Raw genomic sequence first — 18,752 nt, 5'->3', positions numbered from 1 at the left:
TAAGCTGGTTCAGTCAAGTATTTATATTAAATAACAAAACATGGTACTATTACCCAAGCATTATCAAAGTAGATGCCCATCATCAAACGCCTCCCCCGGTCATACAGTATCACCCAGCAAATGTTATCCACTTAATGCCAACAAAGGGTAGGGTGAGTGCACTTGACCTTCTGAACATGGTAACTGGTATTTGTTGCATCCATCCATCCATCCGTTTTCCAAACCACTTATCCTACTGGGTCGCGGGGGGTCCGGAGCCTATCCCGGATGCAATGGGCACGAAGCAGGGAACAACCCAGGATGGGGGGCCAGCCCATCGCAGGGATCAAAGCATCAGATAAATCTGCCACTGAAGATCCACCGTGTGCTTCTCAATGGGGGGCTTGTACAGGGACCTCCAACATCCCTGCGGGGAAGATCCAGGCCTCAACAAACCTGACCACCTAGAATCTGCCAGTCCACTCAGTGCCCGAAAATGCAGCACTTTAACACAAACCTGGAACAGACCTTTCTCAGACAAATCTCTAAGAGCCACCTGCTGAAGAGACACGAAAGAGAGCAGCAAACCCACCTCCTCCCGATGACCCTCTACAGCAGGAGGGAAAAATGGGGACTACTGCCTCCTCCCAACTCAAGCACATTCTTAGTTGCCTCTGGTAGCGTGCAGACAATGTCCTCCAAAGCTCTCTGAAGAAGTCTGGGGGAGGGGGAAACATTTCCGCATGTAGGGGGCCAGTGGCATTTCATTATTTACAGAAAATTCCATAGAGCCAATGTAGGAACCTGAGGTCAGTTTAACACAGGTCACTGTCCGTGGTGCTGAAACCTTTACTTGATGGGCTGGTCCTGAATGAATACAATGGTTGGCCAGCGTGCCTCACTATGCGTTTCCACTGACTGACACCTTCACATGTAATGTGATTGTTAACAATGAGGAACATTTTACAAGTTACTACAGGAAGCAATATTTACATGCCTGTAGCTTTCATTTCTCACCACAGAAAACCCAAAAAAAAAGAAATAAGAAATACATTCATGTTATATCCAATATATTACTTCATCATTTAAAATCACAAAACATATCCGACTGTTAATCTCTATGTTTTAATAATTTCAATAGCATTGCGTGATTTGCTTATTTTTTTCAAAAGCCACTGTGGAAGCGAAATTTAAAGAAGTTTGGTCCCCTTATAACAGCATTGGGTAAGAGAGCCGAGGGCTGCTGGGATTGTTCTCAATGTCTTGTTGGTGCCGTGTGGGTTGTGCTGCACAAACAGCTTCAAGTTATGAGATAACATGAGCAGATGCCATTACGTCATTAGTGCTGCACAAGATATTGTCATGACCTGGCTCAAGGCCATAAGAAAAAGTGGGTCAGTGTTAAATCACTGTGACCTCACACCTCTTCAGATTGCAAGCCCATTTAAATGGCACAGAGGTACACAATGGGTGGCCTGTATCTGCCTCACTTAATGTGCACCAAAGACCTCATATGAGAACCACAAGAGCCACCCCAGATTTACCCACCATCATGAGAAAGACTAAGACCAACATGGATCAAATGGCCTATTTGGGTGTACAATCACCCCCAGACCACTCTGACTGGCTTTGGGTTTTTGAGACAATATGAGAAGGGCAGGTGCCCTTTGGCGTGGAATGTCTCCGATTCCTGTTTTTCCTTCTTCCTCTTTTTGTTTTCTTCAAGTGCCAACAAGAGAAATTAATGACAATGCCAAAGCATCTGTAATTGCAACAATTTTCTAGGAGAAGGGGTGTGTTTTTTGACACAAGTGCCAATATTTTTGGCCATGACTGTAATAGTTATTTGTGATTTGTAATAATTATTTAATTTTATCGATCCATCTACTTACCTACACTAAAAAATGTACTGTTGGATGTAATTAATTTTAAGACTAGTGGTTACATGAAATTACTTTCTAAGAACATTTTATTTTGTAATTCAAATTTTTCTTATTTTTCAAACCAAAAAGTTACAGCACTCTCATATAATACACTTCAGCCATTCACATTTATAAAACAATATGATCCAAGCGTCGACCCGGGACTCGGTGGGCTGCTGTCTGCCAAAGTGTGCTGTCAAGAACAAAGCAAATTGTTGTTAGGAAGACTATGTAGATAGGATTGCTTATCAGTAAAGTGCTTTAAAAATTAGTGCTACAAACAATACTCAGGACATGCTGGACACGCATCCTCATCTGGGCCTTCAGCCAGCACTCAGAGCTGTCGCTGAAACTGGCCCGACCTGTGTCCCTACAGTCTTGTCTGGGATGTCGCCATCCAGGGTCACGGGGTGGATTCGAAGGAGCTGATGGAATGCTGCCTGGAGATCCATCTGCTGGTTGGACGCCAGGGCAGCATCCCGTGCGGCGCCATGGGCAGAACAGCTGGATCCTTCCTCTGCGGAGTCAGCGCTGGGATAAAAAAAAACACACAAAGTTTTACGGTTATTGTTCAGTGGTGAGGGCTTTGGTTTTGTGTCTTGATGTTGGTAAGTGTGTTGACAAACGGAAAACATGCCTACCTTGAGTCACCTGCCAGCTTCTTCAGCAGCTTATTGGCCAGCACCACATTCCATGACTTTTATCCGGTAGTGCTTGTCAGCCGTTGCAGTGGAATGCGTGAGGTAATCGGCCACCAAGGACGACTTCTGGTCACTCAAGTCCTTGGTGGCCGTCTCAAAGATGCGCCGGGCCGTTTGGCTGGTGACTGGATCCAGCTTGTATCTAAAATACAAAACGAATAAGATTTATTAATACGTCTCGCACAACACATGACAACATGTATCACTAAATGCTGCTTAATAGTACCTAACCGGGGTTGCTCCCCCCAGAGAGAGTTGCTAGTCCATATCATTTCTCACTTAAAACATGACAGGGCTTTTGGCGTTGGAAAATAACGCATTTACTTAAAATAACACATTGACAAACACAACAAATGTTTTTATCCCTTAAATTATTAAAATAACTAAGGTATTAGTCTAACAAAGTTTTTAAAATGTTTTTGAAGTACGTAGCTAAATACCGCTCACTAGTTCCTGCATCTATTAAATTAATAATGCGCTGGGTGTGTTTTATTGAAAATAAAACTAACAAAATACAACTAAATTATTTTATTAATTAAATCTTATTGGCTTAAAACTTTATACTAATTTGTCATACCCCCGTTTAAGTTACGGCACTTTACCCTGCTGATTAAGCAATTGAAGTTAGATCCTTCATCCAGCCCCACAGGCCCGCAGCGGGGCGCCCGGGGCTATGCTAGAGTCCCAGAGCTGTGGTGTTAGACATCGACTTTTATTTCCATTAGACATATATTATTTTATACTATTTACGAATAAAACTGATTAACAAATAGACGTAATGTGCATTCTGCCGGGGCGTGAATGCTGTCTGTCTGCTTGTCACACTCAGGACCAGCGGTTAAACGAGAAGTTACACGCACTCTGCAACAATTTGTCAATTTGTCAATTGACGCTTCCTTCTCATAGGCGTATCACTCACGGCTCCATAAGCTCTCGCGCTTACGACCCGTTTCCCACTGCCGCGGACATTAGCTGATCGACATGTCTAGACATGCAATACGCATAAATCCCCCCTAAAAACAGGATTGCTGTGTTTTTACGGTTATAAAATAGGACATTTTGTTAAAAATAAACCGTTAACAATACACAACTACTGCTTTTACCATTCAAAACTGCCCGACTCTCTTTCCTTTCTAGCTAGAAAAGCTCGACGCGTCCGATGACCCCTTAAAACGTATTTAAAATGTCGCATTGATAAATTCATATAATGTATTTTATTCTTTTAACGACTACTGATTCCAATTTGGTGCCATATACTTTTATCTTGTAGGCCGTAGGATAGCTCTCTTTCTGCCGGCTTATAGGCCGTGGTACGTCTGGGCTATTATGCTTAAATTCTTTATTAATTAATGTTGGCTATGTGCTTTATAACACGTTTTATACTTTAAAGTTTATACACTTTAAAGTTCCGAAAACGACTTGCCTCACCTGTTTTCAATAAAAGACAGTGGTGTGTGGATATCGTGGCTGCACGCACAAGCGCGACATGGAGTTATTTTAACAAGGATCTCCAGCGTTATTCCCTGATTCTTGTTTGATTTGATTTGATTTGATTCAAACCCTTTATTGCTGTTGCAATATACCATGTCACTAGTCACAAGTACCAGCGAAAAACAGGCCATCGCCCGACCTTACATATACAACATCACAGTAGGGGGTAGACCGGCCGGGAGACAGGGGAGGAGAGAAGAGAAGAAAAGAAACAGAGTAACATGAGGAGAGAGGAGGACATTGGGGAGTGGGGAGGACATTGTGGGAACCGAAAAAAACACCTCAGCAACATAAGCACATGGTCACACCTTACAACATAAAAATGACACGACTTGCAACGGGTGAGGGAAAAGGGGTGGTGGAGGTAGTCCAGCAGAGACAGACAGCCATCCGGTCCTGCAGCCATGTAGGCGCTGGTCAACAGACCCGCCTGTTCACGCTGGGGGTATGAAGCGGCGAAGGCGTTGGATGGGGGGGAGGGAGCGGTAAGTCCTTGGGATCGGGGGAGAGGAATGCAAGAGAGTCTCACTGCCTTGTCCTTCAGGGGGAGTTGTTAGTTCAGCAGCGGCCTTGGCCGAGGCCAGTGCTGATTGGGGGGAGCCAAAACCTGATAGAATAGGGTTGTTTGGGTTTTTGTACGAGAAGCTGTAATTTCCAGCTCCACTAATGTCCACGCGTTGTTGTGGAGATGCTTAAGATGTTTTATTTTAAATAACACATTAGCCGAAAAGAGTTTCATTGCTTAAAAACGATGAGGTTAAAGAGGCTTATTTTAAATAAAAGATCAGCATGTGTTGTCATACATCTTTTCAAGTTCTGGTTATACCTTTTGATTAACCATACGTAGATAAATTTAGCTAATTGTAGCTAAGCAATCCGGGGGGGGGGGGGGTTAGAGATCGACTTTTATTTAAATTAGAAATAGATTATTTTACACTATTTACAAATAAGCATATAAAATATAGAATTGGTGTGCATTCTGCCAGAATGGCGGCATGCTTCTCACAATCCAGGCCAACGGTTCGCCTCACGACAACAATTTCCCCTGGTAGCCATTTGACAGCAGCTTCACGCAACGAGCTGGCTCAATAAAGGAAATGCTGTGTGGATCTACGCGCGTGCGCCACACGAGAGTGAGAGCATGCATTCGTTTAAACAAGAATTAACCGCGTTATTTCCTGATTATTGCTATCGAAAATGCTCAGAGCGCTTTACTTTATTATTCACATTGACAGAAATGTGCTTCATTACTTAAAATCATTACGGTTATAGGGGTTTTATTTGCTAAAACAGGCGCTCCGCCGGCGTAGCCATTTTTAAAGGGGCGTCGGCGTGGGTGCGCATGCGCCAAACGCCGGACTAGCGATCGTCCATTCCGACCCGCGTTGTTCAAACAGGGCAGTCGCATGTGTCGGAGCTCCAGGATCGTTTCGTCCTATTTCTTCTAAAAGTTTGCCGCTTACATGCTTTCTCAAACCTGGTAAATATAACTAAAGTCTTTCGTGTTGGTTAAATGTAATGAGTGATCGCTTCTTTTAAAACGACGGGCTTGTTTGTTGTTTTCGCTTGTTTAAATTTGCTGTTCTGCTGCTTCTTTCGGGCATGTTTGTTTAAATTCACACTGCTTTTCTTTTAAAATAACACTAAGGGTTTTCTTCTTTAACACACTTGGTGCTTTCTTCTTTTAAAACATTTGGGCGCTTTCTTTTAAAATACGCCGCGGCGCTTACTAACAACACAGGGCCGGACGGACGCCCCCTCTGAACGTGTATGCGCTAGCTTGCCATTATCCTGTTCTATGTTTTATTATTATTATTTACCTTAAAAACGTAATTAAAAAAGCACATTAATAAAATACATGTAATGTATTTTTATTCTATTAAAGTTTAATCTCCCAAACCCCCCTATCTGCAACACGTGGCATAAGCATGTATTGATACCATATATGGGCATAAACCCTCGACCAATCAGCATCAAGGATAAGCCACTTCCTCTTATGACGTCAGAAGCGGAGAATTAAGCTCCGCCCAAGGTACCACATAATATTTTTTCACATAAATATATAAAATGTACATATACAGGGGAGAGGGAAAGCCCCCCCCCCCAATCAGGATTACATTTAGTTATATTCTAGCCAGAGAGAAAATGTATAATACTATATTTTTCGTGTTTAATCAGCTCACTGAACACAGGCATTTATTTTTGTCAAACATACAGTACTGTGCAAAAGTCTTAGGCAGTCCAAAGAAATGTTTAAAGCTGTTTATCTGGGTAGCAAGTGTACTTTGGCTTAGAACAAAAAATACAATTTAACATTAGAACGTGTGCAAATTAAGAGTAACACAATAAAAACTAGTAATAATTTCTTCTGTGTTCTAAAAAGTTACTGATATCTAGTTGGATGGCTAGATGAACACCACATCAGTTCCCAAACTTCTCCTCAGGGGCACCTCAGCCGTTCCATGATTTTGCTAAATTTCACCAACAGCTCAATTAAATTATTAAATATATTGGTTAAAAAAGTCAGTGCGAGATTGACTAGCTGTATGAGGTCTGCTAGTGGCCAAGTCAAAAAATACATGGCTGCACTGGACGGTCGCTGCAAATACTAGGATGATTTTAGCAGAGGTTCTGAAATGGCGAAGATGACACACTTTCAGAGTGAAAAGGATTATAAAGGTTAAAAAGCAGAGATTTCACCTTTTTGCCAGGAGAACCAGCAACATGTCACAGTGACACTGAGGAGTCACTATAAACCCAAAACCCTGGATAGAGGGACTGAGTGAATGAGGAGGTGAATCTGTGCAGGGGGGTCAGTCCATCAGAGAAGACTCTGTAGAAGGACAGAGCACCAGCCCCCCAGTCCAGATACACTCCTACTCTGCGGGAGCCTGAGGGCCGTATGGGTATGAGAGTCTCTTTATTATTGTGCCAGACAGAGTAACTGTCAGTATAACAGCACAGAATCCATGACTTGTCATTGTATCCAAGGAGACAGTCCCTCCCTCCTTTCCTCCTGATCCCTTTATAAGTCACTCCTATCCAGGCTTCATATCCATCCCACTCAGCCTCCCAGTAACAGCGGCCAGTCAGACTCTCTCTGCACAGAACTTGGGGGCGGCTGTCAAATCTCTCTGGATGATCAGGATATGGCTGCCGCTCTGCCCCCTCTGTCACCTTCCTGTTCCCCCCTGACAGAGACAGGCGTCTGTTTGCTGTGTTGGGGTCCAGCGTCAGCTGGCAGGAGTCTGTAGGCAGGAGGAAGAATTATTAATCCCACCAGGCCGCCTGTACTTTATGTTTCTGTACGATATAAAAACAGCACAGCTTCCCCTAACGAAGCGGGAACTGAAGCTTATGAAACAGCTCAGGAAATGTCGGAGGGAAGCGAGCTAAACTAACAGCTTAATTAGTGAAATTACGGGGAAGTAAAATTACAAAGCAGCGATATTCATCAGACATATTCATCACAAGCATATTTACCACAAAACGGCACCAGAGATCAATACTAAAGTCAGTGTCTTTCCTTCTAACTGCTAATTCCGGCGAGTGCGGCATGAAAATGGCCATCAATAACAGAATATTTAAGTAATATTATTACATATTTAAAGTGACATTTAATAAAAGTTTGGACCTGGATTCTGATACAAAAGCTGTTTCCGGCGCCGGAGTTGCGCTCCATGAGGATTCAGTATTTACAGCGATTGCTAAAGATGGTCTTTAGTCACAGCAAAGCCGGTCTGAATGCATTTCCGATCCGGGAGAAACGCTGCAGTGTGGAGCGGGGCGGAATAGGTGCCGCGCAAAGCCGGCAAACTAATGATAATACCGTCTACAAACCATCAAAAAAAGCGGATTAAACTACACAGTGAGACGTGCATCATGAAAAACAGAAAGGTTCTCATTACCTCATTAAACAGAAAAATATTGCTCAGAAAAACGGGATTATTATTTTATTAATTCGAAAAAACAGACTTGATTTTTTTCCCAGATGAATGCAATACGCTTCCATAGCGAACCGCTTACCACGCGCGTGACTCTAGATACGGCGCCGCTACCGCGAGGCGTGAGCCCCGCATCTCGCGCACGCGGCCGCTCTAATCTGTTAACATGGGCGCCGAAATGAAATTTGATATTTTCCGCCGCACATGATGCACATCCAGTGTGTCCTGGGCGCTAATTTCTTTTAGCACCGTGGATCAGGAGAACTTTTTAATATTCATGAGTGAAGCCCTACACGATTGGCTGGCTGATTAATATTTATGAGAGGGGCACTACCTCATTGGCCAGTTAACATCGACTTGTGCTGCCTGTTTCTTCTACCTAAAGCAGGGGTGTCCAAATCCAGTCCTGGGGGGCCGGTGCCCTGTGTAGCTCAGCTCTTTCCCTGTTCCACCATAAATAATTCAGCACAAGGAGATGAATCAGGTGTGTTAAATGAGGGGAAACCCAAAAATGTGCAGGACTCTGGCCCTCCAGGACTGGATTTGGGCTCCCCTGGTTTAAGGCATTCAGTGACCAATCAGTAATATTCTCTCATGAATATTAATGAGTGTTACAGAACCACCCTGTAAAAATGCAAATTCACATTTCGCACATTTGCACGGAAAAGATGGCGGCAGGTGCAGTATTTATCAGAACAGTTTTGGTCACGTTGGAAAAAGGAGTATCTGTCTAACATCGCAACAAGACAGAAATGGCACTCTCCAAGGAGAAACTTGAAGGTTGGAGATGTTGTGATGGAGAAAATGGATGACTTGCCACGCAATGAATGGAGATTAGCACGTGTAATGGACACAACAACTGACAAAGATGGACTTGTAAGAAAGGTAAAGCTTCGTTTTGGAGAAAGGAAGATGGACAAAGGACAATGTTACAGTAAACCTTCTGTAGTGGAACGCCCAGTGCAGAAACTGGTTTTGCTATTGGAGACTGTTTAATTACATTCTGAAGTTTAAGGTTTATTCTGTCATGTAAACTGTGTTTTCATACAATGTAATGTTTACAGGTCAACGGTTACAGGTCATTTCTTCATTAGGAAATCATTATCACTCCGTTTGGTTCCCATTTGAGCTCTAATGATTTGGTGGGAGTTTAAATGACCGTATTAATATTTCGTTTATTCCATTTATTAGTTACAAATGTTATTCCTTGTTTAACTGTATAAGACGAGTGATGCCTTTTATTGTGAAAGAACGGCTTTTATTTTGAAGGAACATAGAACAACAAGCTGCCGTAAACCAGTGTTGCAAACCGCACAGTAGCGGGAAAACTTCATGGAAGTCGAAGCAAGGTGTGTTCCGTGAAAAAGGAATAGTTATATTACGATTCTTTTTTGGTTAATTTCTTAAATACCAGTGATGGTTTTAGCTCCTGGTTGATGAGGAACAAGGTGGGTTTTGAAGGTTGATTTGTAAATGTATATATGTTTAATATTTCTGTTGTAAGGTGTTTTGCCGAGTAAAATGGACTACGTTTTTGCTCACTACAAGGTGCTAAAGAGCACGGATAAATTAAGCGTGTTAAAGGGTTATAATTTACAAGCTGCTTTGTTTTATTTGTCATGTAAGGTCACGGACAATTTGATAATGATTTACTTTAGTTTATTTCGTGATTCAAAGGTGTTTAAAAGCAAGTGTGACGGTGCGTCACGACGTAACGTGGCTGCGTATAGCAGGGCAGTGGAGTTGGCGGGAGAGAGAGGGGGAAAGGAGGTTTTTTTTTGGTTCGTTCGGGTGATGTAGAGTAAGTAGGGAGAATTCCTTAATGTAGTCACACAGGACCAGATTAGTCTGAAGGCAGGTTCGAGCCACGTTGGTGCTCCGGAGAAGGGAAATTGCTGTGTGTTACCAGAACGACAGAGGAGAGCTGCTCCCGGTGCCGCGCAGTGGGAACCGGAGCTTGGAGGAATCGCGGTAGCTTCCCTGCTATACAGAGACGACTCATCAGCTCCAGTACCAAGGACGACGCAGGTGATATTTAATAAAGTTTATTTCGGCGAATGTACATCAGGGTGATCAGCAACTTGGCCAAGAAGTAGAAGACTTCTGCTAACGTGACGGACACTAAGCGGAGTTTTAAAAGATCGCTGCTGCACACCCCATTTTCTGCGCACGCTACCACCTGGCAGGGCAGGCCCGCTATGTTCTAACTGCATGCCCGGATGCCTGATTTCTCTGGCGGTCATTTTTGGAAGTAAATGTACTGAACAGACTTTCGCATGGGAGTGTTGATGTTATCGGACGGATTATTACAATGTGCCGGTGGTATAAAGTGCTAAATGAATAAGGTTCATTTCTGTTATGAGGTTGTTGTGCATGTTTAATATGAATGTGTCCTGTTGTAAGGTTACTACGAACGTGTTATATGAAGGGTAAAAAATATCCCGTCGGAGGTAAACGGGAGTTCTTGCTTGAAGCCTCCACCGTTAGACACTGAGCGCTCAGTAGGGTGACTGGGGCTGGGGTTTCATTAATAGAGGGGAGTCAGGTGGTTGGTGAAACTCAATTTGGTAATTGCAGTCCTTTGTTTTATGTGAGCTTTGGTTCTTTCCATCTAATAATTTAGTAATCTTACAGAGAATAAACTGCCTATGTGTTCAATTTACCCTATCCTGGTGTACAGTGGTTACCCTGCTTCTATTATTTAGGCTCTCTCCGGAGTAGGGGCGTCTCACCTGCTACTGCTGGGTACTTCGGTCGGGGGGTGGGGGTACGGTGTGGGTACTTAAACATCACGCTATCCCCAACAGTACTACACTCCAGGTTGGCACCGTGACGCTGATAGGGAAGTGCTGGAGCCTTAGCCGATCTGCTCACGTAGTGCATGTAGCAGACTAGGGAGGCGATTGGTGAGGGTACAGGGACCTACATCCTGCTGTACCTTCTCCGTTTGGAGGATTGGGCAGCCTAGACCTCTACTACGCAGGCTGTGGCCCAGTCTGTTACATGTTGTTAAAATGGTTTAATTGAATATACGTGTAAAAGATAATCCATGTAGAAAACGTTAACAAAAGGATATTAGAACTTAAAGGAAAGAATTCATTTATGTTTTGGAATAAGGAAAGGTGTTAAAGGTAACTTGCTGTCTGAGCTACTAATGGTGATTATTTTCTGTACACTTTATAGCTCTTACGGTGAGTTCACAAGGCAAGGTTAAATAAAGGATTGTGAACCATCAGTTTGAGAGACCATCATTTCAACCGGGGACGCTACATTCTGTACTTTGCCTATTTTGACGCTAGTTTCATCACCTGATTCTACTCATCAACTCTGATCTGAGGAACTTTGTTTCTAGTGTCGACGACATTCCTAGGGTGAGTTACGCCCACTTCCGGTTTTGTTGCTAATATGCTAACATGATTGTAGTTTTTTTTTCGGTACATTGCCTATTTTGACGCTAATTTCTTCACTCGATTCTACTCATCAAGCCGGATCTGAGTAACTTTGTTTCTAATCTCTAGGGTATTCCTAGGCTGTGAGATGCCGACTTCTGGTTTTGATGCTAATATGCTAGCATGATTGTAGTTTTTTGTACATTGCCTGTTTTGATGCTAGTTTTATGTCTTTACTCTACTCATCAACTCTCATCTGAGGAACTTTGTTTCTAGTGTCGACGACATTCCTAGGGTGAGTTACGCCCACTTCCGGTTTTGTTGCTAATATGCTAGCATGATTGTAGTTTTTTTGTGCATTGCCTGTTTTGATGCTAGTTTAATGTCTTTACTCTACTCATCAACTCTCATCTGAGGAACTTTGTTTCTAGTCTCGACGACATTCCTAGGGTGAGTTACGCCCACTTCTGGTTTTGATGCTAATATGCTAACATGATTGTAGTTTTTTCTGTACATAGCCTGTTTTGACGCTAGTTTTATTTCTTTACTCTACTTATTAAGATGGATCTGAGGATCTTTGTTTCTAATCTCTAGGGCATTCCTAGGCTGGTGAGATGCCGACTTCTGGTTGTGATGCTAATATGTTAACATGATTGTAGTTTTTTGTACATTTTGATGCTAGTTTTATGTCTTTTCTCATCATGTCTAATCTGAGGAACTTTGTTTCTAGTCTCTACGAGATTCCTAGGCGGAGATACGCCCACACATCTGGTTTTGATGCTAATATGCTAACATGCTAAGTTTTGAGATTACTCCATATTCTGAATCTGGGTGTTGCTATACGCCTAGATCAAACCTTTCAGCCTGATCTGAGCATGCCAAGGCATTTTACATGCTAACAGGCTAGCATGCTAACTTTTGAAATAATTAAAATGCTTGTAGCTTTTTTATACAGTGCCTATTTTGACGCTAGTTTCATCACCTGATTCTACTCAACTCTGATCTGAGGAACTTTGTTTCTAGTGTCGACGACATTCCTAGGCGGAGATACGCCCACTTCCGGTTATCTCACTGCTGATTTCCTGGAGCTGCTAGATTCCCTCAACCTACAACAACATGTTGATGTCCCCACACATTCCAGGGTTCACACACTTGACTTGGTCATTTCAAACTTCGCCCCCATCAGTAATCTACAGGTATATGATCTTGGTATCTCGGACCATAAAGTAGTGTCAATGGAGCTGGCCTTTCTCTCCGCCCCATATCAAACCAAAACGTCAGATCCATTTCAGAAATCTGAAGACCATCAATGCAGATGCCCTGGCCCTGGACCTTAAATTTCTCTCCTCTGAACCTGTCAGCAGTGCAACAGCAGAGGTGCAACATGCACATCAATTTCTTCAGACAAAATGTTGATAATATCCGTTCATACCTCTCCATCACGAATATCTTGCCTCCTCCAACTGTCGACCTACTACCTGAGAAGGTCCAGCCACTTTGCTCCTTCTCTGCTACCACACGGGAAGAGGTGGAGAACGTCATCAGGAAAATGAAACCATCTACCAGTTCCCTGGACCCTTTCCCTTCAGCCCTGCTAAAGGTCAACATCTCTGCCGTCTCTCCACTCATCACCAGGATCATAAACCAATCCCTCCTGACTGGCCATATTCCTTCTACTTTAAAAACTGCTGTCATCAGACCTCTATTGAAAAAACCCACCATGGACTCTGAAGTTCTCTCTAACTATGGGCCCATCTCCAATCTTCCATGCCTCTCTAAAGTTCTGGAAAAAAAACAGTTGCAGCACAACTTCATGATCACCTCAAACTGAATAACCTGTTTGAAAAATTTCAGTCCGGTTTCCGCCCTGGCCATAGCACAGAAACAGCCCTGGTCAAGGTCACCAATGATCTTCTGATGACTGCAGATACTGGTTCCCCTTCTATACTCATCCTCCTTGACCTGACAGCTGCTTTTGACACAATAGACCATAACATCCTCTTTCACCGCCTGCAATGCACCATGGGACTCTCAGGAACTGTTCATAACTGGTTCACGTCATACCTAACTGGCAGAACCGAACATGTCACCCTTAGCAGCGCAAAATCTCACATCCACAACGTCACCTGTGGTGTCCCACAGGGCTCTGTGCTTGGCCTCACTTGACACCAAGTCAAGTGTGTGACCCCTGGAATGTGTGGGGACATCAACATGTTGTTGTTGTAGGTTGAGGGAATCTAGCAGCTCCAGGAAATCAGCAGTGAGATAACCGGAAGTGGTCTTTACTCTACTCATCAACTCTGATCTGAGGAACTTTGTTTCTAGTGTCGACGACATTCCTAGGGTGAGTTACGCCCACTTCCGGTTTTGTTGCTAATATGCTAACATGATTGTAGTTTTTTTTTCGGTACATTGCCTATTTTGACGCTAATTTCTTCACTCGATTCTACTCATCAAGCCGGATCTGAGTAACTTTGTTTCTAATCTCTAGGGTATTCCTAGGCTGTGAGATGCCGACTTCTGGTTTTGATGCTAATATGCTAGCATGATTGTAGTTTTTTGTACATTGCCTGTTTTGATGCTAGTTTTATGTCTTTACTCTACTTATTAAGATGGATCTGAGGATCTTTGTTTCTAATCTCTAGGGCATTCCTAGGCTGGTGAGATGCCGACTTCTGGTTGTGATGCTAATATGTTAACATGATTGTAGTTTTTTGTACATTTTGATGCTAGTTTTATGTCTTTTCTCATCATGTCTAATCTGAGGAACTTTGTTTCTAGTCTCTACGAGATTCCTAGGCGGAGATACGCCCACACATCTGGTTTTGATGCTAATATGCTAACATGCTAAGTTTTGAGATTACTCCATATTCTGAATCTGGGTGTTGCTATACGCCTAGATCAAACCTTTCAGCCTGATCTGAGCATGCCAAGGCATTTTACATGCTAACAGGCTAGCATGCTAACTTTTGAAATAATTAAAATGCTTGTAGCTTTTTTATACAGTGCCTATTTTGACGCTAGTTTCATCACCTGATTCTACTCAACTCTGATCTGAGGAACTTTGTTTCTAGTGTCGACGACATTAAACAGCCATAAACGCTTTTCCTTTAATGATCTGAATGTGGGTGTTGCAGTCATAACAGTAAGTAATTCACAGAGATGTGTAAGGAGTAGATTATTCAGATGCCACCTCTGCACTTGACAGGTTCCCCAGCGAACCCAGTTAGCACCTTTTAATGACAATTAAACACAGCATGTTATTTGTAATAAGCTTGTTCAGGGATTCGTCAGGCATGTTCGTAATAATAGGAAAGCAGTTCACATTAATTACAGACTTTTGCATCACTGGTAAAAGGCTCAGGGCTCCGGCTGTTGATTTAATTACTCCAGTAATTAAATGAGTCACAGCTCACAAGTGACATTGCAGGCTGTGTTCGACGGGAGCTAGATTATGAAACATTTTGTACGTTAATGGTGGTTTCTTGGTGGGAACCCCCCCTCCCCCCCCCCCACAGTTTTCAGGTCGTTCAGCTTGAAGCTCATATTCCCCTCGCCATTTTTCTACCTTGCAGGTGTGCAGGTCAGGAACGTTCTGGCCTCATCCCAGCTCATTCAGACTCAGCTAGCCACTGTTTGGTGAGTGTCCACTGAATTCTTCACGGCCGCAGTGGTGCGCTTGGTTTATTTGCCCCTCTTAAATTACGTAGCTCAATCCTTTCAGCATCCACTCTATGCGGGCAGTGTGTGGCTCCACAGGTGAGGACCATATGTCTGTAACCGCAAGGTCGACAGTTCAAGTCCCCGGATTGGCAGTGATTTCTCTGCTGGTCCCCTGAACAACCTCTAATTGCTCCAATTGACCCTGCGCTGATTTCAGAAGCCATCATGATATTTCCAGGGCTGGTTGCTTTTCTTAAGTGGTCTGTTCCTGTTAGCACGCGTCAGGCAGCTGGTGCGACGGCTCGAGGCAGGAGGTCTGTACTTCTGAGTTGTGACTCATGGGATCCTACTGATAATCAACTAATAGGAAGCGTGTCGCAGGTTTTTAATGTGCTGCAATAATCACTGCTTTAAAAAAAAATAAAAAAATTTAAAGGCATTTTGTTTTTTATATGTCTGTCTCTCAAAATACTGCTAAAAAATATATTGTTAGGTGAGAATACATTTTATTATTACAGCTCACCTAACAAACTTCATAGCCTAGCCTAGCATACCTTAAACATGCTTGGAACACTTGCATTAGCCTACAGTTGGACAAAACTCAGGGTAAGTTGTCATTTTTTTGTAGGTTAGTTTGGTTTTTAAATTGGACCCCTCATGGTCTGGGTGAAGTTATGCTGGTCTTCGCCATCTGTGCACCCGGTTCGATTACTGACCTTCCCACATGTTCTCCCAAGGAACCTGGCAGATGTGGACAAGGACGGCCAGCTGACAGGGGAGGAGTTCATCCTGGCTATGCACCTGGTGGACATGGCGAAGGCCGGACAGCCGCTGCCCCTCACGCTTCCCGGGGACCTGGTGCCCCCCTCCGTCAGGTAGACAGCCGCCGCCGGTGGCCAATCGGTGAACCCGGCAGAGCAGTAAATAGAGCTCTGGAAAAAAATTGAGACCACTCTATACTGGAAAAAAAATCTGCTTGTTTAAAGCTGGTTTTGCTGGCAGAAAGGTACGCTGAGCGTCAGGTTGCTTCCAGGTTCTAAGTACGCAAGTGTACAAGAATATGGTGAAACGGGAGACACTGAGAAAGGCCAGAAAGCAGCCAGGTAAAGGGTGGAAACGACTTCCCAATGCTTGAGATGCCCGTTCACTTATCCGACAGTGCCTCATGAATCATGACCTCAAGTGACCTGTACTTGGTGGAAACGTTAAGTGCAGGTGTGAGGTGCACTGCTAGGACAGTTCATAACAGGCTCATAGAAGCAGGGCTGAAGTCCCATAAAGCAAGGAAGAAGCCCTTCATTAATGAGAAGCAGGAAAGAACCAGGCTGCAGTTTGCAAAAGAAAAAAAAACATTATTCACAGATCCATACCCATAAAGGAGAACTGAGTGAAACAAAAATTGGTGCTATGGTCTCTAACTTTTTTCCATAGTTATATGTAATGAATGGGGAAAGGCGGGGGGGTTGAATATGCTGTGTCAGGCTGGACATTGACCCATCTGGAATCACAGGCTAGGAGGCTTTGTTACAGAAAGGGAGAGTGTCCCCATACACTGAGATACTTCGACTGAGCCCAGCTAAGGGACTCCTGATGAGTGAGCACGGGAAGCTGTATGGTGGTTGTTCCTGTGTAGCCTGACTCAGAGTCTCAGGTTCTAGCACCTTCTACCTACACGGAGGCATGTTGTATTTTGCAGAACGGGGAAGCAGGGGGAATTGCTTCCTTTGAATCGCACCATCGTCCCTGAAGAAATTCAAGTTGAACCACCCCAGAAGACAAAGAGTAATGGTAGCATTAGTAGAACGGACAGACGGATTTACACACACACACACACACACACACACACACACACACACACACAAAGACAGGCACCTTCAGCTAGTGAATGTTTTTGGTGACACAAGTGTGTATTAGTGATGTGCCGTTCTTAGTATCTTTACAAAGAATCACCTGATTCACATTGAATTGCAGGAGGTCAAAGGTCACTGCCCCTATTGCCATGGTTACCACGTGTGCGTGTGCATGGCCCTCCTTGCAGTTTCGTTCGAGGACAAGCTAAAGGAGAACTTCCAGCGGGGAAACGCTGAGCTGGAGAGGCGGCGGCAGGTCTTACAGGAGCAGGAGCGGCGCGAGCAAGAGAGGCGGGCCCAGAAGGCCCGGGAGGAGCAGGAGCGGCATGAGCAGGAGGCGCGGGAGCAGGAGAGGAGGCGGCAACAGGAGCAGGAGCGGCGGCTGGAGAGGCAACGCGAGCTGGAATGGCAGAAGGAGGAAGAGCGCTTAAAGGAGCTGGAACGCAAGGAGGTCAGTCTTTCTAGTATGGAATGCTAGCATTGTACTTGGGGTTAGGCAGTCGCTCTTTGGTCATTGGTCCAGTCCCAGCCAATCACATTTGGGTTTAGCAAATTAATGTTGTTGGCGATTCACCAGCACTGTTGCCTCATACCTTTCAGAGCTGGGGGTTGGAATCCCACCTCCACTCTTTGAGAGTTTCCATGTTCTCCCAGTGTTGTGTGGCCTTCCTCCAAAAACATGCCCTTAGGTGGTCTGGTGCCTTTAAATTCTCTGCAGTGCGAGGTTCTAGTGTAAGTGCATGTTTTGTGCCCTGCGATGGGCTGACATCCCGTCCAGGGTGTACCCCCCCAGCCTGGTGCCCTGTGCTGTCCTGGATAGACTCCAGGCCCCCCTGTGATAATTGGCTGGAAGTTAATAAAACTTCATTATTGTAACCCTGTGTTGGGCAAATACAGCATTATAACTAATTAAACTAGTTTACTGGTGAAACTCCGTTTATGTACATCTCTGAATGGCTGGGAAGGTTTGACAGCATGTATTTGGTTATTGGTTTAGCTTGTGTGTGAACGTGTGCGACCTGTGATTAGCGCGTGTGTGTGTGTGTGTGTGTGTGTGTGTGTGTGTGTGTGTGTGTGTGTGTGTGTTTGGTCGTGATCATGTGTGTGTCCCTGCAGGCTGCTAAGCAGGAGCTGGAGCGTCAGAGGAAGATGGAGTGGGAGCGGAGGAGGCGACAGGAGCTGCTGAATCAGAGGAACCAAGAACAAGAGGACATCATCAAGCTTAAGGCCAAGAAGAGGAGCTTGGAGCTGGAGCTGGAGGCTGTGGTGAGGACCAGGCCGTCCTGCACCTGTTTGCCCCGACCGACTGCATTCCCCTTCAGGAACGAGGAACAGCCAGCTGTTGAAATCGCACTATCAGAGACGCACGTTTTCCTTTCAGATGTCAATGGTACACATGCTTGTGTCCACAGCGACAATATTCCCGCCCTCAGGACTCATAAGACCACTGTTTAATTTCAGAGAGACAAGCACAAGCAGATCTCTGACCGACTCAGGGACGTCCAGAGCAAGAGGAGCATCCAGAAGGGAGAGCTGGAACTGATCAGTCAGAAGCAGGACAGCTGCCTGCTGGAGGTCAACGCCCTGCAGCGGCAGCTTGAGGTCTGCGGCCTTCCTCCGCTGCCGTCCAAGATCCCAGCAGCTATGGGACGAGCACCAGCTGCAACACTGATAAATAGATTCAACACGGTTCTTTTTCCATGTGATCTGGCGTTATGTCTGCTGTGCGTTATACAACAGCTGTGCCACTCCTGTCTGATTAGCAGTCTTCAGATTTTGGCAACCAAGGGAGAGACTGTTCTTCACACCTTTC

General features: G+C 44.4%; 1 protein-coding gene and 1 long non-coding RNA gene across 2 annotated transcripts in view; both read left to right on the top strand.

The window, feature by feature from the left end:
- Positions 1 to 18,752, top strand: part of LOC125728130 (intersectin-1-like) — a 68,597-nt gene that overhangs the window by 26,141 nt on the left and 23,704 nt on the right. Inside the window, 7 exon segments of the mRNA XM_049005206.1 lie at positions 9,366 to 9,386; positions 15,002 to 15,065; positions 15,827 to 15,964; positions 16,786 to 16,877; positions 17,128 to 17,390; positions 18,056 to 18,205; positions 18,401 to 18,541. Of these exon segments, the coding sequence (XP_048861163.1) occupies positions 9,366 to 9,386; positions 15,002 to 15,065; positions 15,827 to 15,964; positions 16,786 to 16,877; positions 17,128 to 17,390; positions 18,056 to 18,205; positions 18,401 to 18,541 (869 nt within the window).
- On the top strand, positions 11,437 to 13,650 carry LOC125728127 (uncharacterized). The gene is made up of 3 exons (XR_007388933.1): positions 11,437 to 11,721; positions 11,858 to 11,876; positions 12,450 to 13,650. It is a non-coding gene; the product is annotated as an uncharacterized LOC125728127 (long non-coding RNA).

This window comes from Brienomyrus brachyistius, unplaced genomic scaffold (genome assembly GCF_023856365.1).
Source record: "Brienomyrus brachyistius isolate T26 unplaced genomic scaffold, BBRACH_0.4 scaffold163, whole genome shotgun sequence".
Taxonomy (NCBI): domain Eukaryota; kingdom Metazoa; phylum Chordata; class Actinopteri; order Osteoglossiformes; family Mormyridae; genus Brienomyrus; species Brienomyrus brachyistius.
The sequence above is the reverse complement of the archived record's forward strand: the minus strand, read 5'-3'. Positions and strand labels throughout refer to the sequence as shown.